The sequence below is a fragment of the Amia ocellicauda genome, chromosome 3, assembly GCF_036373705.1.
Source record: "Amia ocellicauda isolate fAmiCal2 chromosome 3, fAmiCal2.hap1, whole genome shotgun sequence".
Classification (NCBI taxonomy): Eukaryota; Metazoa; Chordata; class Actinopteri; order Amiiformes; family Amiidae; genus Amia; species Amia ocellicauda.
The window spans coordinates 4,558,546-4,582,126 of NC_089852.1; the positions used below are offsets into that span (position 1 = coordinate 4,558,546).

At 38.5% G+C, this 23,581-nt stretch overlaps 3 protein-coding genes across 4 annotated transcripts; 1 reads left to right on the forward strand and 2 right to left on the reverse strand.

The window, feature by feature from the left end:
* Positions 1-616: 616 nt before the first annotated feature.
* mkrn2 (makorin, ring finger protein, 2) lies at positions 617-12,688 on the reverse strand. Its single transcript, XM_066697813.1, has 8 exons — positions 12,543-12,688; positions 11,481-11,609; positions 8,547-8,704; positions 7,328-7,647; positions 3,814-4,028; positions 3,089-3,199; positions 2,634-2,778; positions 617-1,772 (listed from the first exon to the last, which is right to left on the reverse strand). Exons 1-8 carry the CDS (start codon positions 12,566-12,568, stop codon positions 1,611-1,613), a joined length of 1,266 nt encoding a protein of 421 aa, XP_066553910.1. The 5' UTR covers positions 12,569-12,688; the 3' UTR covers positions 617-1,610.
* A 643-nt stretch (positions 12,689-13,331) lies between these two features.
* On the forward strand, positions 13,332-15,313 carry LOC136733063 (MKRN2 opposite strand protein). 2 transcript variants are annotated; one of them, XM_066697814.1, is made up of 4 exons: positions 13,332-13,673; positions 14,041-14,090; positions 14,332-14,494; positions 14,988-15,313. In XM_066697814.1, the coding sequence occupies exons 1-4, from the start codon at positions 13,459-13,461 to the stop codon at positions 15,214-15,216; spliced, it is 657 nt and encodes a 218-aa protein (XP_066553911.1). In that variant the 5' UTR covers positions 13,332-13,458; the 3' UTR covers positions 15,217-15,313. The 2 variants fall into 2 exon arrangements, with proteins under 2 accessions (XP_066553911.1, XP_066553912.1); XM_066697815.1 differs by having other exon boundaries at positions 13,334-13,661.
* Positions 15,314-16,783: 1,470 nt separating this feature from the next.
* tsen2 (TSEN2 tRNA splicing endonuclease subunit) lies at positions 16,784-22,771 on the reverse strand. The gene is made up of 12 exons (XM_066697817.1): positions 22,702-22,771; positions 21,711-21,956; positions 21,553-21,619; positions 21,397-21,436; positions 20,440-21,001; positions 19,984-20,061; positions 19,447-19,497; positions 19,056-19,194; positions 18,495-18,531; positions 18,160-18,271; positions 17,427-17,516; positions 16,784-17,300 (listed from the first exon to the last, which is right to left on the reverse strand). The coding sequence occupies exons 2-12, from the start codon at positions 21,897-21,899 to the stop codon at positions 17,241-17,243; spliced, it is 1,425 nt and encodes a 474-aa protein (XP_066553914.1). The 5' UTR covers positions 21,900-21,956; positions 22,702-22,771; the 3' UTR covers positions 16,784-17,240.
* Positions 22,772-23,581: the final 810 nt, after the last annotated feature.

Consider the following 23,581-nt stretch of genomic DNA (forward strand, 5'->3'; position numbering starts at 1 on the left):
AAAGCCGAGACTCTCAGCTTTATAACGATGTGAAGCATTCTCGGATGTGAAAAATGTGTTTTTTATAACCACCCGCATTCTGAAATGGGGGGGTGGGGTGATACTTGGTGTGAGTAGGAATACAAAATCAGAGAAAATATTGACAATTATGACAATTATATTCTGGAACCAGACCAAAACAAGACCATCCACATTTAGCAAACACACACCAGTAGAGAGCTCAGTGTACCAATACACAACAATTTTACATAATTGGATCTGAACTTCTCAGTTTGTTACAACATCAAATAATCAATACCGGATTAATGGTTAGGTTGTCCTGAACAAAACAAGCGTATTTGAAAATAAATCTGATGGAATCTGTGACCGTCTATTATATAAACCTTTTTTTTTTTTTTTTTTTTTTTTTTTTCCCCAACCTCTGGCAATTTACTGCTTACCTTTGTACCATTTCAGGTTATTCACTGGACTTGAACTGCTTAAATTTCAATTAAAAAATAATATAAAAAGTCAGATTAACAGGGAGGAATGTGTTTCAACATAAAAAAGTGAAACCAGAAAAGCATATCGATTAAATCTAACTGTTTATACGTGGAAAACAAAAATGATTTGCTGCGTAGATTAAGATACAAATTTATTCATATACTGTAGTGCTCGAAATCAAAACCACAGAGACATTTTGGCAGAAGTCGTGAGTATAAATGAAAGATATGGTACAAGCGTAGAAGAACAAATGGAAAAAGTAATTCTAGACAGCGAGTCCCATGTGACACTATTAAAAGATTCCCTTACTCGTGCAATTTGGAGAAGCAATTTCTGCATTTGGGGAAATATTCAACAGACATTTCATAACTAACTTTATTATGGTCTCTAGATCACTGTTGAGTTCACAGTACAGGACAATTTCCTACAGTACATTACTGGTAACCTACAAATAACAGACATGATAAATTGATTTTAATTAGAAAATATAAATATTAAGGTCAGCACTGTGTTACAGACCCGGTTTCATCTATGAATATATTTATATTCCTGGTCAGCCTCCAATAAAACTTAAGCAGCGTCTTCATCCTTGTAGTTGATATAGCTCTAAGAATTTATAGACTTTTCTTATGAATACTTAACTGGGAAATATTTTAAGAAAAAAATGCACAAAAGCTCACTTATCTGTATAAAGTTCCAATAAGTGCAGAGATTTTATTTCTTCACAATAAGCTGGCCTATTTAAATAAGTGCATACAAATTATGCAGTCATTTGTCACACACACAGAAATCCAAAGTCCTCCATTTTGGTTTCATCAAACTCTGAACACAGGGGAACCGTTTTCATCTCCTTAAAAATGGTTTTTAATCTGGCAAATGTAAAGCATAGAAAAAATATAGCAGCTGTCACTAGCAGATTTTGATACTAACTTCTCTCCAAATACAATACCGGAATTAAAAACACTTAACATGAGATCTTCAACCGCTGCTGGGCGGACGAGAGAGTATACTTTTATTGCCCATTATTACCCATTAAGCTGCAATTTGATATGTTATTGTGGCCCGAGGAGTGAAGTAAAACACGACCATAAGCTGGACTCTGACTCCGAAAGGTAGGAGTGCAGGGGTTAGTGATGCGGGAGCAGAGGGGCTGGGATGGCTCCGTCCGTGTCGGCCCCGGAGAGTTGCATGAACAGCTCCCCCAGCTCGCTGACCTGGTCCTCGTACGGCCTGCCCCCCCGCTGCTCGCGCTCCTCGATGAAGTCCCACAGCCGCACCGAGTTCAGAAACTAGAGGGAAAGACAGACACTTCAGTGATCTCACACCGAGGGCAGCCTCAGTGCGGTCCAGACACATCGCTCAGAGTCAGAGGTTTTTTGGGGTGGATGGTTGTTTTACAAGCGAATTTTAAAAGGACTACACAGAGACCTGACAGTGTGAGAGTTAAAATGGCCTTGTCTTCAGAGCAAATCACCCCCCCCATGTTTAAGGACTGGAAGATCTCCACTTTACAAGAAGATGGATTGTGTATACTTCTACAAACCATGAAATAATGGCAGAAGAACAAAAAACTGAAGGAAAAATAAGGGAATTTTTCTGCCAAAATCAAAATACAGTTCAGTACTGCAAGGTTACACAGTGCAAGAAACCACAATTTATTTAATATGCAACAGAGGACAAGCTGTCCTGCCAAGATACATTTCTTTTTCTGTCTGAATCCAGGAACACCAAGCATGTATTCTGCCTTATAACCTGTGGAATAACACTTCAGTTGTACTAAAGAACATTAAAAGTGTGAATTATCTCAGCTGGTTCATTGTGTCAACTCCAAGACATTCATCTGAAATGTGTCGTGCCCCCACACACTGTTTTAATTTGAGAAAGGAGAGACCATGGAACCATTTTGACCACCCACCACAAAGCTCAGAGTTCTCCAGATCTGACTCCTTCTGAAAACACAGGGCCACAACATCACACTGTTCCAAAGCCTGAAGGTTCACACCTGTCAAACACGACACTTAAACAATGGAGCTTAACCAATGAGATGAGCTGGACACTGCCAGTCTCTGGACTCAGAGGTATTTAGAGGTCTCAGAAATTCAAAACACAGCCTTCAGGCAAACCAGAGGTGGAACGGAGTGTGCTCTTACCCGGACATTGCCCTCCGAGCTCAGCTGTTTGCGCGGCTTGTCGGGCTCGGCGCGTGTGCCATCTGGGTACGCGTGCATGTAGAAACACTTCCCACCAAAAGGGCAAGTCCCTCTCCCCTGATCGAAGTACTTACAAGGCTTTTTGCTGAAAGATACCAGAGAGGAAAAAAAAATGATGTTAATGCTGTAGAAACTGCAACTTCTGCACAAACAGTGACAGCATCTAAAAGACACACAAAAACAGCAGCAATCCTATAATTATGGAAGTGCAATAGTTGGAGGGAGGTGGGGGCTTCATTATGTGCAAAAGAGAATGACATTCACTGCACATTTTAAAGGAGTTTGATATTTTAAAAACAAACTGCATTGGTGGAAGTGGTAGGAACATTTTGTGTTTTTTGTATCCTGCAAAAGCATGTACAGTGGGCTGGCCAGGGCTGTGAGATGCCTCTGACCTCACTCCAGTCTTGAACTCTTCAATCAGTCTGTTCTTCTCCTCCTGGTCCTCCACCCAGTACACGCTGGGGATGACGAACTCCGACACCACACGGCACTCTGGGCACGACCTGCACAAACACCACAGGAGAGGAAACACACTGAGCAGAGAGCAGTCAGCGAGTCCATACAAGACCACAGTTAGTTTTTATTGGTCCTGTGCTCTGAATAACACATTTAGCATGAATCCAGAATCCAGAGGACTCTGCTTTCGGCTGCTCAAACGTTTCCTGCTGCCTCTTTAGGGTATGGATTTTCCTGATGGTTTAAATATCTAAACAAAAACTCATTTTCGGGGGAAACGCCACCAACTGTCTCAGTTCCTTTCATTGGACAGATGTCCTACATTAGTCAACAGCAGGGACAATGCAGTGGTAAAAGCCATTAATTCAAGTTTCTACATTAAATCTAAACCGCAAAGAAAACTGAAATGCCTGCAATACATTTCAAATGTTTGGATATAAAGGATGCTCCTCTATTTTCAGGAAAGCTAAATGTTTTCCTGTTCAATATTTAATGGCAGCAACACAAAATGCAAACTTATTTAATGGACCAGCCGATGCCAAGCTACTCTGCCATTAAAGACAGATGCCACAGGCAGTGTCTTTGAAGCAGCACGGACAGGTCAGGGGCCTCTCGGAGCCGCAGAGTGTCCCAGTCCCAGGGGCCAAGGCCCAATACTCACTTGATGATCTTGTTCTCGAACTGCTTGGCGCAGCGCCACTGCCGGATGCAGCTCAGACAGTAGGTGTGATTGCAGCTGGACAGGATCCCAAAGCGTCTCTCCGAAGGCTGGGCCTTGTCGTACACCACCTCCATACAGATACTGCACACCTTGTCCTGACTCAGCTGCACCGCAAACGCCTTCTCCATATCCAGCTCGAAGGCCACCATGCACATCTGTAAACAAGGATGAGAACTTCCTCTAATGTTTTTATAGGTCAGCATCTTTAATCTATGATTATATTCTTGGGGGAGACGTGACAAACAGAAAGATGTGCAACCAAATAGGAGACCAGAGGCATAAATACTATAGATATTGGCCATTTTTAGACATATCAGTATCTGCACATATTCCTCCGATAAAGCACCGATAAATTCTTATCCCATTTCCTAAATAGTTTCCCAAATTACAAATAAAATCCTTCAGACAAAAAATAAATACATGTTGATTTGGTTTTACAGTCATTATAATGTATTTACCATTGTTTTTTTTGTTTAGTTTTTTTTAACAGTTATGGTGGTTTAGTATTGTGCGAGAAGTTTTTAGCAGCGGCACGGTGCATGCAAATACTGAGCACAGTGGTGAAACAAAAACACACCCATTGGAAAATATAGGGCTAATAAACCAATAAAACAAAAAGAATTAAAAAAAAAAAAAAAAAAAAAAAACTTAAATCAATAGGAAATATTTTTGAAAGCTGTGCTGCATTTGAGAAGCCATTGTTTTGGTTAGCGTTTAGCGTTTATTCTAGTTATGTCTGAAGATTACATATACTATAGCACAGAGGCACATTTTTACTAAATGTAAATCGCTTCTCAGAATATAGACATATCAGCAAGTCAAATCACAAGCAAGCTCAGATCACAGTGAACAACCTGAAGAAAACGAGTGAAAAAACACTTATCGGACAACGTTGGCTAAAACTGAAACCATACAGAATATGTATCAAATTATTTCAAATCCTACATCGTGTTTTGGCTACGATTTGTATTGCAATACTTTTATCATACACAGTAAATAAGTTACAATTTTGAGGGCATTTTTAAATATTCACCAACCTTCGTGTCTCTATCAATGAAAAACAAAGCTTATTTCTTACACGGTACCACACGCAACATAGGATCAAATTTAAATTTAAAAGGGCTTTTCTTGTTTTATTCCATGGCATCGCTCTTGCTATAGGTAGTCAGTGCACCCTGATATAAAGTATTTTAGCATGCATTCAAACAGACAAACTACATAACAATAACGCTTTTTAATATTGATCTATATACAGCATTCCATAAGAGAAATATTAAATAGTAACACTGTAAAATAATATACCGGCTGAATCTTGTTACAACTGCATTAGAACGAAAATCGTAATGTTAAGCAGGTGTGTCTTAGTCATGGGAAAGACTGCCCTAGAGGAAAACCAGACTATATTAATTGACGCTGTTCAGATTTCAATTCAGTCCAGAGGCACAGAGGAAAGATGAATCATTTAGGGAAAATACATAAATAAGATATAAAAAATGGTAGGGCTGTCCCGAAGTGTCATCTTTAACTTCGAAGGTTCGGAACACATTACCGAACGTAGGTTCATTGGTGCAAATTTGCATAATTTAATCAACGACGTCACATTAGCTACTAGTGTATCGATTTGAATGAAAATTCTACTTTTTTTTTTTTTTTTTACAGGTAACCCATATAAAACAAAATAAAACATCCCTTGTAGTTTAAAATAAGTTCTCAAACCGTAATCATGTTTTATTTGTTTTTCACAAGCACATAGTTTATATTGATTTTACGGCCATGAAACATGTTAACTTTCCAGTAAAAGCACCTTACATAAACTGTATGGGCGGTGATGAATGCATGTTAACTGTAATTTGTATTTCATTCAGTACAGAAAAAGTGTTGGAAATAGCGAAACCCCTTGATTAATATATCCCAGTGTTCAGTAACATTAAAAGACAACTACAGGGTACTGACAGTAGTACATACTAAAGACATCGGAACACAGTAACCTTAACATTTGGGTTAACTATAATAAAAAGACGCCATTCTACAGTTCAGATGTTCTGTCAACATTTTATACTTCTCGGTATCATATACTTATTGTTAATATTATTATTATTAATAAAAGGTCAATTGCAAGGAACTTGCAGAGTTAGTATGGAGCTGCATACTAAACACTGGATCATCTCCAGTGCGCTTTCAGTTCATTGACTCATTAAACCTAATAAATAATGCATAATAATTTAAACTTACATTGGTTAAATGATCCTGGGAAATGCTGTTCCTCTGTGATATACTAATTTTTAATTGCAAATTTACATTACGCTTTCTGGGGGTCTTCTGTACATTTAGCAGACACTTCCAAACAAGAGATGTTTTTCTAAACAGTTGTTTTGTTTTACATTACATTGTATCGCACAACACTTTGCTGTAAAGACTGTGGATAAAGAAACAATAAAGCACAATAATGCACAGTGGTCCACAGGCCTGCTGGCAGATGAGCGATAGTGCTCTTTCAGAAGAACATGTACTTTGAAAATATAGGAGTCCATTGATGAATTTTTTTTTTTTTTTTTTTTTTAATTGAATCTGGTCCAATGCCTGCTGACACGATACAATTGAGGGTCTATATATGACTGTTTGAACTCAGTTGTATCCAGCAACCTTGATTTAAGTAATGGGCAGTATGAGGAGGGACATCTGAAGTGTGGTTTAGTATTGTTACGCTTGAGGGGGATCCAAGGAGAGGAGCCAACTAATAATTGCGGGTGCAATAACAAATTGTAGTATTTATTATTACTGCAGCGCACACAGGCCTCAGGGACTGAACACAATCACACACTGGCTTGTTCTTCCGCCTCCCTTCACCTTTTATCCTGTCTCCCTAAGCTTCTCCACACCGCACCACCTTCACCCCATGAACACTGTATTGGATGTGGTGGCAAGCTACATTATTCAAATAGTCAATTTCTATCAACAAGAGAAACAAATCAATGTGATTGTCACATGATGAGCCTTCAAAGATTTGTAAGAAGGTCTGGAGACTGTTCGCACCTTCGAAGAAAGCCCTAATACATGGTACATCACTATTATTATTATTCTAACTACAATTTTGAACTTAAGACTTTGATTTCAAAGTTTGAAGCAGAAGTAATAGACACCAAAATTGAACCATCCTTAAAAAAAAAAAAAAAAAATGAATTTTCAGACTAATAGTAGTCACTGAAACACCTTTGATCCTATTTCACATAAATCTCCAAAATGACCTAATGGTGGGATTTGGCTGCACAATCTAAACACTTATCAAATCAATATGTATTTGTTCTGCAGAAAACACAGTTTGAGAAACCTTGCATAGGGGCATTAAGACAAAACAAAATCTGACCTATAATGTCAAACTGGCTGAAGGACGATGTTTTTAAAGTGTGGCAAACCCGTGATTGTGCACTGAATGATCCAGTTTGGGTTTCTTTACCTTCTCATGGGCTTTCCTCTGCTCAGGGTCACTGGGATGCAGCACTTGCAGGTTACAGATCTCACACACATCCCCATGCAGGTAGGTGCAGCTGATGCCATAGTGACACTGGCCAGCAGCCGCATACGGACACAGTTGCTGGGTGTCGGTGAAAGAGCTCCCAGCTGCCGAACTCTCCAGGCCGCTTCGGATCGCCTCCAGGTAGGAATGGGGTTTGGGGATGGCGGACTCGTCTCTGTACCCCCAGCACTCTGACTCGGCGATCTCGGAGCCATCCGCCGCAAACTGCGGTATCCTTCCCTCTGATCCGCTGCAAAGGGCTTCAGAAACAAAGATGCACATACACAGACTCATAAAGATACCCAAACACTGCAGTTTACGTGTGTGGATTAACCAAGATTGGTACATGTGCGATGGCGTAGGTTAGTTCAAAATGAGAGAACATCCGATTCTAAGATGAACCTGAAAATTAAAATACAAGGATTGTGATAAATTTCCTGCCACTAAATATCTGATGCTGAGAATATGGCATTAATATTAGGGAGAAATTTGGTAGAGTGCTGAATAAAATGACCATGAACAGGAAACAAAACAACACTCTGAAACCTGTACTCATAACTGACTTTTAACAAGGTTAATATTGCAACGAGGAATATAAAAAAATCTATATATTTAAGTGTAATTATAAAATATTCAGGCAACAATTCTCATCTACAAAAGTAAATGTGCTGTAAAATCAAAGGCAGAAAAATGCTTTCTAGACTGACTGGTAACTTCAAATGAAAACATTATGCCCCCTGGTGTCCAATGTTACACTAGAACTGAAACATTGGAAAACAAAACAAAAAAACATTAAAACTTCACATTAAATTAATCTGTTATTGAACACATGTATTTATTAATTAAAAGACCAATACTCCTAGTTATCAATGCAGCAACACATCACCAAACAATGGCATGATCTGATAAAATATGTCTCCCCTGAAGTGTCACAGCTAACAAATGGGTTTGTCATTCAGGAGGACTTATGCCTGCATGATAAAACTGCTTCAAGACCTCTTCCTAAATGAAAAAAATCTAAGACACTCAGACTACGGCCAGTGTAGAAACCTGACGTGCAAATTAAACACAAGCATCGCAGTAAGAGCATGTCACTAAATATTTAAAAAGCTGTTACAGGACATCATGTTTGAGCATTAGAAAACGGCTAATTGCTCACCTCGGTCTCTCAGGACTAAGGGCTTCTTCCCTCGCCTCCCCGGTCCTGCTGGGGGGCCACTTCCTGTACCGGTCGCCACGCTGCTGCCACTACTGCGGTTACTGTGTTCTCCGGGGCAGGCAACACCCCTCCCAGCCGAGGGTTTAATGTGGTCATACCTGTAAAACACACCAAAGGCATTCAGAAAAGTGTACAGCTTCGAAACAGATTCAATATGATCTGCCAATCGGTATAAATGTTACTGTATAACAAAATAGATTGATCTAATGTTTTAATGTATAGAAAACAATTTGAACCTCAAAACATACACACAGTGCTGGTGTTCTTTCTACATACAGTATTGTGTAAAAGTTTTAGGCAGGTGTGAAAATGCTATGAAGTAAGAATGCTTTCAAAAATAGACATGTCAATAGATTATATTTATCAATTAACTAAATGCAAAGTGAGTGAACAGAAGAAAAATCTACATCAAATCCATATTTGGTGTGACCACCCTTTGCCTTCAAAACAGCATCAATTCTTCTAGATACACTTGCACACAGTTTTTGAAGGAACTCGGCAGGTAGGTTGGCCCAAACATCTTGGAGAAATAACCACAGTTCTTCTGTGGATTTAGGCAGCCTCAGTGGCTTCTCTCTCTTCATGTAATCCCAGACAGACTCGATGGTGTTGAGATCAGGGCTCTGAGGGGGCCATACCCTCACTTCCAGGACTCCTTGTTCTTCTTTACGCTGAAGATAGTTCTTAATGGCTTGTGCTGTATGTTTGGGGTCGTTGTCATGCTGCAAAATCAATTTGGGGCCAATCAGATGCCTCCCTGGTGGTATTGCATGATGGATAAGTATCTGCCTGTACTTCTCAGCATTGAGGAGACCATTAATTCTGACCAAATCCCCAACTCCATTTGCAGAAATGCAGCCCCAAACTTGCAATGAACCTCCACCATGCTTCACTGTTGCCTGCAGACACTCATTCGTGTACCGCTCTCCAGCCCTTAGGCGAGCAAACTGCCTTCTGCTACAGCCAAATCTATCAGTCCAGAGCACTTGCTGCCATTTTTCTGGCCTTGTCAATTGGCGTTGTTCCCACGTTGGAGGTATGGCTTTTTGGCCACAAGTCTTCCATGAAGGACACTTCAGACCAGTCTTCTCCGGACAGTAGATGGGTGTAACAGTGTCCCAATGTTTTCTGCCAATTCTGAGCTGATGGCACTACTGTACATCTTCCGATTGCGAAGGGAAGTAAGCATGATGTGTCTTTCATCTGCTGCAGGAAGTTTCCTTGGCCAATCACTGCGTCTATGGTCCTCAACGTTGCCCATTTCTTTGTGCATCTTCAAAAGAGCTTGGACAGCACATCTGGAAACCCCTGTCTGCCTTGAAATGTCTGCCTGGGAGAGACCTTGCTGATGCAGTACATCTACCTTGTGTCTTGTTGCTGTGCTCAGTCTTGCCATGGTGTATGACTTTTGACAGTAAACTGTCTTCAGTAGCCTCACCTTGTTAGCTGCGTTTGGCTGTTCCTCACCCAGTTTTATTCCTCCTACACAGCTGTTTCTGTTTCAGTTAATGGTTTTGTTTCAACTACATATTGAATTGATGATCATTAACACCTGTTTGGTAAAATTGTTTAATCATACATCTGACTATATGCCTACAAAATCCCTGATTTTGTGCAAGTGTACCTAGAAGAATTGATGCTGTTTTGAAGGCAAAGGGTGGTCACACCAAATATCGATTTGATGTAGATCTTTCTTCTGTTCACTCAATTTGCATCTTGTTAATTGATAAATATAACCTATTACCATGACTTTTTGAAAGCATTCTTACTTTACAGCATTTTTCACACCTGCCTAAAACTTTTGCACAGTACTGTATTTCTATAAGTGATGCATTATTACAAGTTTTGTTTAGGATCTGAAGGACAAGATAACATTACATAACCAGGAAAGCACTCCCAAAAAAAAAAAAAAAAACCTTTACCCTGTGGCTCAGTCATATCGCTTCTACTGTCATTTAAAAATGATTCATGCAGATCAAGGGTAAGATTGCTGGCGTTGCAGAAGCACACTATCTGACATTATGCAAACCCATGGAAAATGTTATTTTTAGCTTGAAGGCCAATGCTCTATTTTTAAGACACTGCTGTAGCCAATGCAAGTCTCTGAAGAAAGGATGAGAAATGAAGGGAAAGTTGGCATTACAACACAACAAGCAGTTAGAACAAACACCCTGAAGAATGAATCGCCTAGGATACAAAACAAATGTCATTACTGAACAAGCGCGTACTTCATGTGGCATATAGCATGGACAGCTGGCTTCGGTTGATCGTCCAGCTCATTTTAATTCAGTCACAGAAGTATATCTCACACACTGACATAAGACGGATCTCCTGCTTTGTGGATCACTTTATGGCAGGCCTATCTAAACAGTAACTAGACATTGCTTTGAATGTAGCTCCATGTGCTTCTTTCCAGAAAATGTTTTCCATCTGTTCTCCTCAAATACCATGCAGGGGCCAAGAAGATGAGTGATGAAAGCTTAGCGGAAATTAAAGGCTATCACAGGAATCTAATTGGCTTTGAATATAAAGATTACACAAAGCAACTACAAGATGTGACCAGCACTTCATCTGTATACAATACATATGACTTCAGTCTGTCCACACATTTTGGAATTTGGGTTAATTCATATGTTCATGTTTTCATTGATATATCATTGCAAATTAAAGAATGGCATATGAGCCAAATATAGCAAACAGCTGGGAAATGGGCAAGACAATGTTTTCAACAAGAGAGAAACAACTGTGCAATCAAGCAACACAATGGTATCTATAACCCCGGTTAAAATACACTTTCATTCACTTAAGAAAGCTCCAGACTGTTGAGCGTTTCCTTTGCACACACAACAGGGGAATAAGAACAGAAACGTCTACCTGCAGCGATCTCCATAGGCACACTGGCCTTTCTGGTAGAACTTGCAGATTGTAGATGGTTTACTTGTGGTCAAATCATGCGAGAACAAGCATCTGGTCCCCTCACGGCAAACGCCATGCAGAAAATACCTGGAATCCAAACAGAAGTGAGTTTCAAACCAGGACAATGGCCATCAGCAGTGCCTTACTTTGGAAAGTTTCACCTACAGACATCAAATGGTTCAATAGGAATCAATTGACACTCTTTGTTTGGGGGGTAAAGCAAATCCTGGTAATATGAGATATTAAGGTGTCTCTAGTAGAAGCATGTTGCATCTCCTAGTACTCATGTGGACTTCCAGAAATGGGGGTACCTGTTAATTGCCCTTTTTATAAGTTTCTGTTCCTTTGTGGTGCCTGGTGAAAATGAACAACTGCTTATAATAAAATGAATTTATATACAATTATGGGCAATTAGTTCAGCTGTGATGTATGTAATCACCTACTTATTAGCCCAGAATGTAGAAGGTTAATTTAAAACAGCTTTTACATCATAATCAATAGAAGAAAATCTAACAGCAGCCCCAATACATTTTAAAGATGAATTGTAGCTAAGTTAGTCTCATAGATTTCAAAGTAGCAGTAAATGAACTTTCTGTGTGTGTGTGTGTAATCAAGTGCACTAATGCAATAAATGGTTGCAATGGTTTTCATTTTAGTTCAAATTAAAGTTGGATATGTGCAGGTTGTGCCCCATTTACGTCACACGGTGATGTAAATAGTCTACCTGCAGAAAGACTGATTCAAAAACTAAATGCATCAATAATCCCAGAAAACAAAAAGGTTGTTCAACCACGCCATTCATTGCAGTAATTATCTTTATTTACAATTAAACAGGTAGACCATTTACCGGCAGCTAACAAAGTTAAATTGCATATATTCTTGTCAAGTAAGAAACAATATGTCACACTGCGTGCTTTAAAACTCATTTTTCTCTTCGATTACTAATGTCTTGTAATATTGACTCGTCAAAGAAACTGAAAAACTATACGATGCGCTTTAGTCGTTATTTTTCCATTTTACCTGCAGGTGACTTGCTTTGTGGTCATGTTTCGTCTTCCATAAGGGCAACAGTATTTGAGCTCCTCCACTTACTGAGTGCAACCAAGAATCGCCCCCCGGAAACAGCGACAGCACGAACACAGTTCCGCCCGATTGCTGTCACTGCGCGAAAATAGTTGGATTAATGATAGTTTTAAAAGGTGAATGAATAACACTAGTCAATTAACATATTTAAGTGGTAACTACGTCATATAGAAACTTTATAATAAAACACGCATGTAGACAATTTATCGACGTTAGCTAATCATGTGACCAAATTGTACTAATTCTAACGGAGTTTCTCCTCTTTCTCTTTTTCCTACTCCTTTATTATTATTTTCCTTAATCTTCCGTTTAATGTGTTTTATGAACTTTTAAAATATTATTATTGTCATTATTAGTATTATTATTGTTGTTATTGTTGTTGTTGTTCTTACTAATATATATATATATATATATATATATATATATATATATATATTGTCTTTAAGTCTAAATTATTATTCTATTAAAAGAACAATCTATATCCTGTATTATTTTTGTACTGCTGTACATGCTTTGTGTCTAACATTGCCATGCCAATAAAGCTCGTTTGAATTGAATTTAAATTGAATTGTTTAAATACAACTCAAAGCATCAAGCCAAATTATATATATATAATCATGGGGTTTAATGTATATTTAACGAATGTTTCTCCTGTTCATTGCCCCTTTAAGCCAACAACAACAACAAAATGTCTATTTTAAGACGGGCGCTATGTGGTTACTTCCCATGTCAATCAAGTGACGTCACAGAGCAGGTACTCTAGTCTCCCCGGTCGCAGTGTCCACAATGACACTTGTTACTTTGTTGCTCTTGAACTGTCAGCTGCCTTACAGCGTGTCCGTCTCTGCTCCAGATGGAAAACAGCGTGATCAAATTCCACCATTGCGAGAAGGACATCTACTGCTTTTTTGTCCCAGAACAGTGTCCCGTTTGCGGGGAAAGCCTGAGTTCCAGACGGCTCCAAGAGGCGCCTGTTAGCATCCCCAGCCCGTTTGTGAACGGACAGAAGATCAAGTGCTCCTTCCTGGTTAAACCCACCAAAGGAACCTTTCTCAGGTGTGCATTTATGTATGTGTGTACTTTTTTGTATAGCTAAAGTTCTATATTGTTTCTCCCCCCCCTAAATAAGGGCCACAGATATTGGCATGTTTACATATGCAGATTTTTAATGGTCATTTTTGCAGGTAGAAACTCTTAACCGCTTATTCCACGGTAACTTTTCATAATGCCCAAATGTGACTGTGTTTGAAATGTAGCATACTAGTACTTACGATAGATAGTACTTCTATTGTTTATAACTTATTTGCAAAAGATAGTTCAATTATTTCTATCGATCATATGTACTAGTAAAAATACATTATTTGTATGTTCTACACATGGTTACCTTATATGCACATATATTTCACCATCACACTGTTTTTTGTACTTTTTACAGAGAGTACGATGGGAGATCGGATCTACACGTTGGGATCACCAACACTAAAGGTAGATTATAGTTCACATTAGAACTTCTTCAGTTACATCGAAATGTTATAATTTTAGTTAGAAATGCACGAATCAACTCTTGTATTTCTTGAAAACTGTGACACCTAAATATTGGCAGATATCCACCTGTTCTAACAGCCTTCTGTAAATGCAATATTAACAGAATACAATGGGATACATTTATTTCTTAAGGGCTCAGTTTGACAGGTTTAAGACTAGTAATGGTGCTTGTTGTTTCCAGGCGTGGTTTATAACTACAATGAGACGGGGGTGTGCAGAGACGAGCAGGGCTGGGCTCAGTCCGTCAGTGTGCCCCTGGTTCAGCCCGACATGTACAGTCTGATTAATCAATGGGACCCCTACCTGGAGCAGTTCTCTTTAGCAGAGATGTGGAACCCACAGAGGTATTTTCTTTTACACAGAAATGATATTTTTAAATGATAAACAAACAAACAACAATAATCAAATGATGAGAGAAATAAAAATAACTGGTTATTCTCTAATTTAAAAAGGTATCTGCAATGCAAGGAAACAATGATGGTGAAGATTGCTGACTGGCAATCACATTTAGTCATTTAGTCAGGCACAAAGCTAACAAATAGTTTATTCTTTGATATTGTGAGTCAAAAATCATTATTTGACTCATTTAAAAAAGAAAAGCATTGCCCATAACTGTATTTAAAGAAATTATTGCACGTCTGGTGTACTTTTGTCAGTTTCAATACTGAGGTTTTTGCAGTGAGCTGTTATTACTGTTATCTAATAGACTTGCTGTACTAAGTGTCTTTTTCATGTCAAGTATAAAGATGTACTGCAACATATTTAAACTGTGAAATGTATATCCCAACAAGAGACCTGAACAGACGTTTCTAATGTCTCTTTGTCTGTGTTTTACAGATATAATGAGACCGATCACAACTGCTACACATATGCATTGACTTTCATCAATTGTGTGCTGGCCACACAAGGCAAGCGCAACCTGACCAAGACTGAGTTCACAGAAAAGTTCGTCCTCCCCCGCACCAAGAAAGCATCCCGATACATCACTCTCTACCAGGAGATCTCCGAGAACTACTTTTACATAGTGGACAGTTCCCAGCAGGAAGATGACAACAGCAGCATTTGAACACCATTAAGTTAGAATGGTTTAATGAAGTCCGTAGAAGAGAATGCATTTGATAAACTGAAAGGTAAAGTACAGTATATAAACTTTGCTTAAATCACTTGCTTGTAAGTTCATCTTGGTGTTCCTTTTAAATGTATTAAATCAGGGATTTTACATATGAAAAAATTGTAATACAGATCAGTTTGATATACTTAAATTCTTATTTTTTAAAATGCTTTTTTGTTTCCTGTCTCGCAATATGACGTTCAGCTTTTAAACAGGCAGGACAAGAAGTGACTTTACTTTATGTGTTGTCAGACTGTTTGACTGACAAAACAGAGCTACCTCTAAAGTGGTGAAGAATTTAATATAAGCACAATGCTTTCACAAGATTTCAATACTAATTAAGGTAAAAAAATTGTGCTTGTATGCAGAGATTCTCTTGAAGCTGAAATCCAGGATAGTTGTGATGCTTTTGATTTTAAAAATGTGTTAAACAATTTCACACGCATGTATCATATCACAGTTTTCTGCAACATTTTGCTCAATATGCATATAAATAAAATGTTAATAATAAAATTGTGTGCTGCTTTAAAAGTGTACTACAGAGGAAGGGTTGGCACTCAAACAGTGCAGTACAGTGTACTCATATTTAAGTAAGGAAGTGTTTGCAACAAGATCTGTAGTTCAACTTGCAAATCAAATGCCAGAAAAGAAAACAAAATTATGTTCTACAATTACCCACATCAAAGACGAGTCTGTGATACCTATGGACTGCGGCGAAAGAATCTGACGGGTTCAAAATTAAATGTTTTTTCAAAGTGATAGCGAGCCATATGAGTAATTGTGTCACACGGAAACCAGTTGAATGAGAGAGATCACATTTCCAGGCTTTTGTACTATTTCAGGTGCTCACCTATCACGCATGTAGCTAATGACTCTTGACTGTATTAGATTCTTACTGTCACACTGTTGACAACATATTGACACGGTAGCTGTGGATCATTCTACAATTCTACAAATCAAAGCGGTTTCAAGCAGATCTCAATTCGTAAGATCACTAATAAGATCAGATTCTATCAATCAATGCATGGCTGCATGTAGTGGTAATTGTATTTTCAGGTCAGTAATTCTTCTCCGATGGCTCCAGGTCAGGTCACGTATGGCGGATGTGAAGCTCTCAAGTTACTTCGCGGATTTGTTTTGCTTTCTACAATGACACCCGTGTTGTGTATGTTGGTCACGTTTCTGTTTTTGACAATGAATAACCCAACAAAGACCCGGTGTCCTTACTGTGGTCTCTGCACTTCCCTTAATAATCCAGGGGCGTCTCAGTTTTCACAAGTTTCCACTGAGTAAGTCAAAACCCATAAAGTGTGATTTCAATGAAATGGACAATTAGGCTTAAGGGATTACAATTAAATATAGATCGAGAGATAAAGTGTCCGTGGAATCAAGGGGCAATAAGATACCCGTCTGATGGAAACGTAGATCATGTCTATGTTCACTGATAGACTGAGGACCGTCATTATTTTAATTGTGTCCCCCCCCCCCCCATTAAATTCTGAATATATACATTAAAACAGGATTCTTTTTACAATTTAATAACATTTAATCAAAAAATAAAACAAAATTCCAGCACAGTATAACCATAAATATTCACATATATGTAAGTCTATATATTATATAAACAGCCATATCTAAGCTTTTTACACATATGGATAGAAGTTAAGTATCAATCATGAATGAAATGGGTCTGACCCTAGTTTAGCCCTCTCTGTACATGAAACCACATTAGCCTCCAAAATAATCCGTAACTCTTGGCACTGAACAGCAGCTGCCCGCTCATTATTTCAGGGCATGGTTTAACTTTAAATGAACCTTCATGAAATCTAAAACCATTTAAAGAACACACTGTCGTTCACACCTGTTGTGCACATTGTCACACAATATGAACAGGAATGGAGAGTGTTTTACTGAAAAAATGCACTGTAGTCAGTCCTCAGTCAGAAACAATAAGCTGGGAAACAGTTGAACACCTTGGGTTATATCTCTTCTTGTTCGGTGCGTTCTCGTGAAGAAACCCATCTGCTTACAATAATCTCCTAAAACAAACAAACACATACATATGTTGGTAAAAGAGGAAACCGGAACATTTAATTTGCTACACATGTTTACAGTTGCTGTGCAGCATTATGGCATCATTTAAAATGCAAGCCAAGTCTCCGTACCTGAACTCTGATCCTTTTCAGACACTCAGGGGAACACCTTTCTTCCTCCGTCATATCCAGTGGCCAGATCACATAGCACAGCATCAGCTCCTAGAAATCACAGAGAGAGACAACAGCAAGTGTTGGATCGGTTAAAGGAGACAACAGTGGCGTCCCTAGAATGAGTATGCATCATAATAAACACGGGAGATACTGCATCCTTCCATTCCATGACACGTGACCTAATTGACTTCCTGTTCTCACTAGAAAGAGCTGTGCTGTAATGTTAGCTTAATAATATATAAAGTAAAATAATTTCTCCCAGTTAAATCATAACAACTATCTTTGTGGATATTTATTTTTCACAAACCACCAAGGGAATACTTAGGTATCACCCCTTTTTTCCAGATGTTAGCTTATGGGAGATTGCCTACCTACATGTTGATTCTGCACTACTGTGGGGGGCATAACCTAATTTTGCACAGTAGTAATTTTGTTATGCGCACAAATCTGTACAAAACAAATGGACTGCACAGGACTTGATGTATAGACTGAGCGTTCTGTTTTAAATTATCTAACAGTATCCATTTTCATATCTATGATAACTAACCCTTTAACGTACATACGTATGACAAGAACTAGCATTGAGTATGAATGTGTATTAGCATAGGTATACCTTTTCACTGGTAAGCTATGACACCACCATATACATTTTAGTCACACTTTTGTGGAGAGTTGCTAATTCTCCTCCCACCTTGGAAACATTGCCAGTGATCCTACTGAGAGCAGCCAGTGATCGCCAGCTGAACGGCCTCAAGGCTGCACCCCGGAGGGTGTCGTCCACTCTCTCCACCACAACGGAGTAGCTGCAGAAATAACAATGTACAGCTATTCAAAGCAACCATTCAGTTGCTTTAGCTCACACCATTAAGAGCTCTGGCTGCTTGTTTTGTTTATTAAAAAGAAGGGGCAGTTTTACAAATAGATTGATCTGTATTCACTGATAGGCTATAGTACAACACTGACACAATGAATATTACATACTATTATATATGACCATTTTGAAAATAATTTTTGGGGGGAACAAACCTGGCGTGGTAAAATGCAGGTCCTTTCCGATACAGCACTGGAAAAAAATAAACATGTTTTATAAAACTAGATAAGATTCAAACTCAAACAGACACGTTTAAAAATTATGAGAAAAGGAAATGTGTTACATTCCACACATACACTGTAATATAAATGCAATGTTCCCAAAATTATGGGCAAAAGACTTCGTGTTCAAGAGGAACATAATATTATACGCAGAGGTGACCCTTTAAAAATGTGGTTCACTAAAGTTAACTCAAGCCACTTTATAGGTCACTGGGAATCAGTTACCATTCCGAGAGTGAGGAGTTGTAGAGCACCAACAAAGGAAAGTATTGCCTGGTAAGGCTAAATTATTCAATACGCAACTCAAGGTGTCACTTTAACCTGCCGGAAAATGTCAGAGGATCATCAATCACTGATCAAATTGACTGTCAAGGAAGAAAAAAGGTGAATCACACCTTTAATAAGCAATTAATAAAACTGGAGCATAAAATAAATGCTTTTCTTCATGGGATTTTAAAACTAAATGTTCATTGGTACGGTGTTTATCATACTTACAGAGGTCTGTTCCATATTTCATCCCGACTTTTGGCACCCATCCTTTACTTCTAAAGTAGTGGTAAGCCACATAGGAGGTTTGGAAATTTGGTTGGATTGAACTAAAGATTTCCCAGAGACTGAGAATTGTTAAAGGTTCCTGTGGAAAACAAGAACCGCTTGAAGATATATAATGCTCTCACTGATACTGACATGTGACGCTAATACAATTCATGAATGTAATATCTTGAAAGCTCAAGGTCATCTGTGACTTTAATATGATATTATTATTACTTGTATTAGAAAATTGAAGACATTTCCTATATTGCACTTGAATCAGAACTGTGCATTACCGACCTGTAAATGCAATTAATTAAGAAATTTGTTATGCTGGAAAACTTAAACTTCTTACCTCATTATAGTAAATGGATAAACATCCTAATGCGTATACCAAGAAAAATGCCTATAAAACAAAAATGAATTATTTAAAGAGTTTAGTAATCAGAAATCCCTTCACACAGGGGTTCAATCAGATGACACCTTGCCTCCATTTTGGATCTAGAGTCTTGTTTTAGATTCCCCAGTAGCTCTAAGCATGCATTATTTAATTAAAACCATAACATTTGTAATATTGCAAATGTTAATGTTAATTAACAGTCCCTTGGAAGACTTGGTTTAAAATTAAATGCAAATCCAACTTAATACATTTTAATACTAGCAACTGACGGTGCTCTAATGAGATTCACAGTACAAATCTGTACACAAGACACACACATCCAGTCCTGCAGTTCTCTTCTCAATAGCCCTTAAATTCTGTGGCCCTCATGTCTGTCGAAACTAACTTTTTAATTGAACTTACATTTTCAACACGATCCATGATCTTTCACACCTACACTTAAACTCTCTCAGCAAACAGACAGGGGCACAAAGAAGTTACAAAGCATCTTACCTCTTCTAGACTCAGCTGCAGGTATTCAATCATTCGAAAAGGGTTCATTCTGCAGACTAATCGTTCAGTTCTTTGAGTCTGAAGAAAAAAATTATATAAAATAAGCAATTCAATTTGTATGTGTGGGCTCAAGAACAATCCTCAGCTTTTGTTCAGCAGTATTACCAAATGCCAGTCTATTTCAGATACGTGCACATCAGAATGCTGTTCTTAATTACAGTGATCAGAGAGAGAGATCTTCACAATTTTAAAAATTCAGAAGGAACTTGACACATGTCAGATCACCTAAACACAGCCATGGTATGGTTTTCCATTCCAACCAACGGAGACGCTTAGAGCAGTGGTTCTCAATCCTGTCCTGCTGTACCACCTACCCTGCTGGTTTTTGTTCAAACTGAGCTCTCAATTACTCAGCTGAAAATGGATTTCAAACCCAATCAGAAGTGGGATATTTACACTGTCACAGGAGTCATCGTTTTCACCGGGATGCGCCTCCTCTTCCTTCACCAGTACGTACTCGCACCCAGGGGAGAAGGCGGGCCTGTGTGCTTCTGGCTTGTTCTTGAGCACGGTCATCAAGACACTGTCCTTCAGCCGGCAGCCACAGTGCACAAGCCAGTCGTCGTGCTTCTCACACTTCACAGCGTGCAAGGCTTCAGCGTCTATCTCTTCAGGTTCCTCTGGATAAATATCAGCCAGGGGATCGAACTGACGGTCCCCCTGCCTCCGGGCCTTCTTTCTCTCTGGACTCTTTGACTGAGAGCCACACTGGGGACCACTCAGCCGTCCCGTGTCGGTGGATGGAGAGCAGCTTGATGACTTTGGTTCCTCCGCTTCTCTCTTATCCTCCCGAGGAGACCCCTCCATCCCATTGCTGCCTCCATTCTTCTCCGCTGTCTTGTCAGTGCTGGGCAGCTCCACAGGGTTGATGTATTTCTCCAGGGTCTGACTGATGGATTCGTCATCGAGTCCCTGTGCTTGGAGAAACCCCCTGGCCCAGTCTAGATGAAGCTGGTACCTGGCAGAAAGACACAAAATGAAGCCTCCAGATGAGAGTGAAAAAAATAAGTAAATCAAAATGCACATAATTAGAATCCTCCAGTGTAATCTCCCCATCAAGGGTACTGGTAGGAAACTACAACTTTAGGAAGTCTTAAGTTAGCACACCTTTAATTATGTTTTTGCCTTTTATCTTACAAATGTTTGTTGTTAAACACACTGCAGTTTAATTCATGTGTGCTTTATGCAATCTTCGTTATATAGCTACGCTGCAGATGGATAAATGGTAAAGGGAAGTATTGAAGATGTTTTAGTACTCAATTAAACAACATTCTTTTCACAACCATAACCATTTAAAGTTGTTCCAGAAAAAAATAAAGCCAAACAACTCAAGAGTTTCACTTAAAGACTCACTTGGAGGAAGAAATCACAGGCAGACTTCTGTAACCAAGATCTGCAACACAAAAAGCACAGTATTAGGAATACATTTGTATGACGGTTTGATTGTGAAACCTTCAAACAAACAAACAAGAAAACAATACATTTTTCAAAAAGCGAAACGTAACATACCCTCCCACTGGTCTGAAATGCTGTACAATGGTCTGCTTCTTGATAAGATACCTTTGCCAAAATAACCCTTTAAGACACAAAAACAGAAACATTGTAACAAAGACATACAGATCCCAAAAGTAAATAGATAAATACTTAAAAAAAATAATTGAATTCACCTTTCCGTATATGGCCTGTATATGGTCTGGATCCCTCACAATTATATTCTGGTTAATCATCTCCGCTGTGTAGACCTTGTACTCCTGTTGTTTAGCTTCCTCTGCATTGGTTGGCACAGGGAAAGGAGCTTCATAGGACTCGTAAACCCTGGCTCGACGCTTAGGGGCCTGGAAGACGGCTTCTGTCATCTCAGTGGTGCTGGTTAATCAAGCCCTAGATCCCATCCCAGAGCAGGCAGCTCTGTCCTGAAACAAATTGAACAAAAAACACAAATGTTCTTGTTGACTGGAATCTCTAATCCTAATCTGGAACAAAATGTGAGCCGATTTGATCACAAAACAATTTTAGTGCAATGCTTTAACTAAACTAGTAAAAACAATACTCTACCCAAATGAACCCAGAGCATAGATGTCTGTATTTATTTATCTTTTCATTGTGATTTAATTTCTACAACATCCAAAACTCCAGTTAATGAAGGAGCAATAATTAAACTTACAAATCTTAATCATACTCTTCATATTTAATATGATACTCATATCTAGTGCACAATTTTTTATATCGTCGTTCTGCACAGATCACAATGTTTAATAATAACAAGCACGTTTGTTTTCAGTAAATCTGATTAAAGTAAAATTTATCCTATTATTCTGCTTCCTTGTCTTGCATGCATATTTTAGATAAGTGATATTAATTTGCTATATGGACAGCTTTATTTGATGAGAGATGTAATAGTCTCGTTGTATTTGCAGCCATCACCAGTCTTATTCTTGTTACCCATCCCAGGCAATCATAATACGTGCTTACAATGTATTGATAGACAATATACTGACAGATCAATATAATTTGCAGCATTTATGCTTATTTTAAAGTGATTAATTACACACATCCAAAGACGAAGTTGCACAATAGTGTATCTGCGTGGTGTTGTGAATGTATGATGTACATTAAACTATTTAAAATCAGTAATTTAAAATGAATAAATAGACTTACTTTTGAAAACACGTGAGGAGCCTTTGCAACACAAAAATGCTTCCGTCCGAAAGCATGGTCTCCTGTTTCTTTAGTTCCTATTAAAGTTACAAATGAAATCGGCCAGCAGATGGAGAAATTGAGTAATATTTTGTGTTTGGATCCAGATGAAGTCGGATTACAAAATATTTTAATGCAGTTTTACTCTAGTATGAGTGAAACCTATTCGTGGTTTATTTTTTCACTACAATGAACAGTTACAAAATATATAAGACAAGTAAAATAAATCTGAGTGACACTGAATCAGACTTTCTGGAATATTTAGAAATCACAAGCTATAAGCGACACAAACGTGTACAACAGTAATTACAGTTGGTTTTGTTCAAATTATAAATGAGTATTTCCCCTGTATTATTATTAATGTTATTATTATTATGAATATGCTCAGATAAATACTAACTCCCCCTACAGTTCTTGCCCTACATATCGTACAGTGATTCGTCATAATACCAGTTACCTTGCTTGTGCATTTTGTACGAAAATGATCAATAATTATGTATTAATGATCGGTCAAAAACACCACAATCTAATTAAAAGCAATGGCGGAACCCGCCAAATTCCACTCCTTTCTATCGCTGTCTGGTCGGTAGCCAATCAGCAGTGAATCATACATACCATAGCCAATCAACGGTGAATCCTTCGATAGCCAATCAGCAGTGAATCATACATTCGATAGCCAATCAGCAGTGAATCGTACAGTCGCTAGCCAATCAGCAGTGAATCGTAATTCGCTAGCCAATCAGCAGTGAATCGTAATTCGCTAGCCAATCAGAAGTCAGCAATACCTTCAATCAGCAGTGAACAGTCGAGCCTATGGCCTACCTTTAAAACAACGGTCATA

Bases quoted from the DNA above. Each gene is read 5' to 3' on its own strand.
- LOC136733063 (XM_066697814.1), top strand. From the start codon at position 13,459: ATGGAAAACAGCGTGATCAAATTCCACCATTGCGAGAAGGACATCTAC. The intron at 13,674-14,040 runs GTATGTGTGTAC...TACTTTTTACAG, and splicing joins TTTCTCAGGTGTGCATTTAT to AGAGTACGATGGGAGATCGG. The intron at 14,495-14,987 runs GTATTTTCTTTT...TGTGTTTTACAG, and splicing joins GAGATGTGGAACCCACAGAG to ATATAATGAGACCGATCACA.
- mkrn2 (XM_066697813.1), bottom strand. From the start codon at position 12,568: ATGACCACAAAGCAAGTCACCTGCAG. The intron at 8,705-11,480 runs GTAGACGTTTCT...TGTGTTTTACAG, and splicing joins GCCTATGGAGATCGCTGCAG to GTATGACCACATTAAACCCT. The intron at 7,648-8,546 runs GTGAGCAATTAG...TTGTTTCTGAAG, and splicing joins CTTAGTCCTGAGAGACCGAG to CCCTTTGCAGCGGATCAGAG.
- tsen2 (XM_066697817.1), bottom strand. From the start codon at position 21,899: ATGACAGAAGCCGTCTTCCAGGCCCCTAAGCGTCGAGCCAGGGTTTAC. The intron at 21,620-21,710 runs GTGAATTCAATT...TGTGTCTTAAAG, and splicing joins TACAGGCCATATACGGAAAG to GGTTATTTTGGCAAAGGTAT. The intron at 18,272-18,494 runs GTTTGTTCCCCC...TTATTTCTGCAG, and splicing joins CCTGCATTTTACCACGCCAG to CTACTCCGTTGTGGTGGAGA.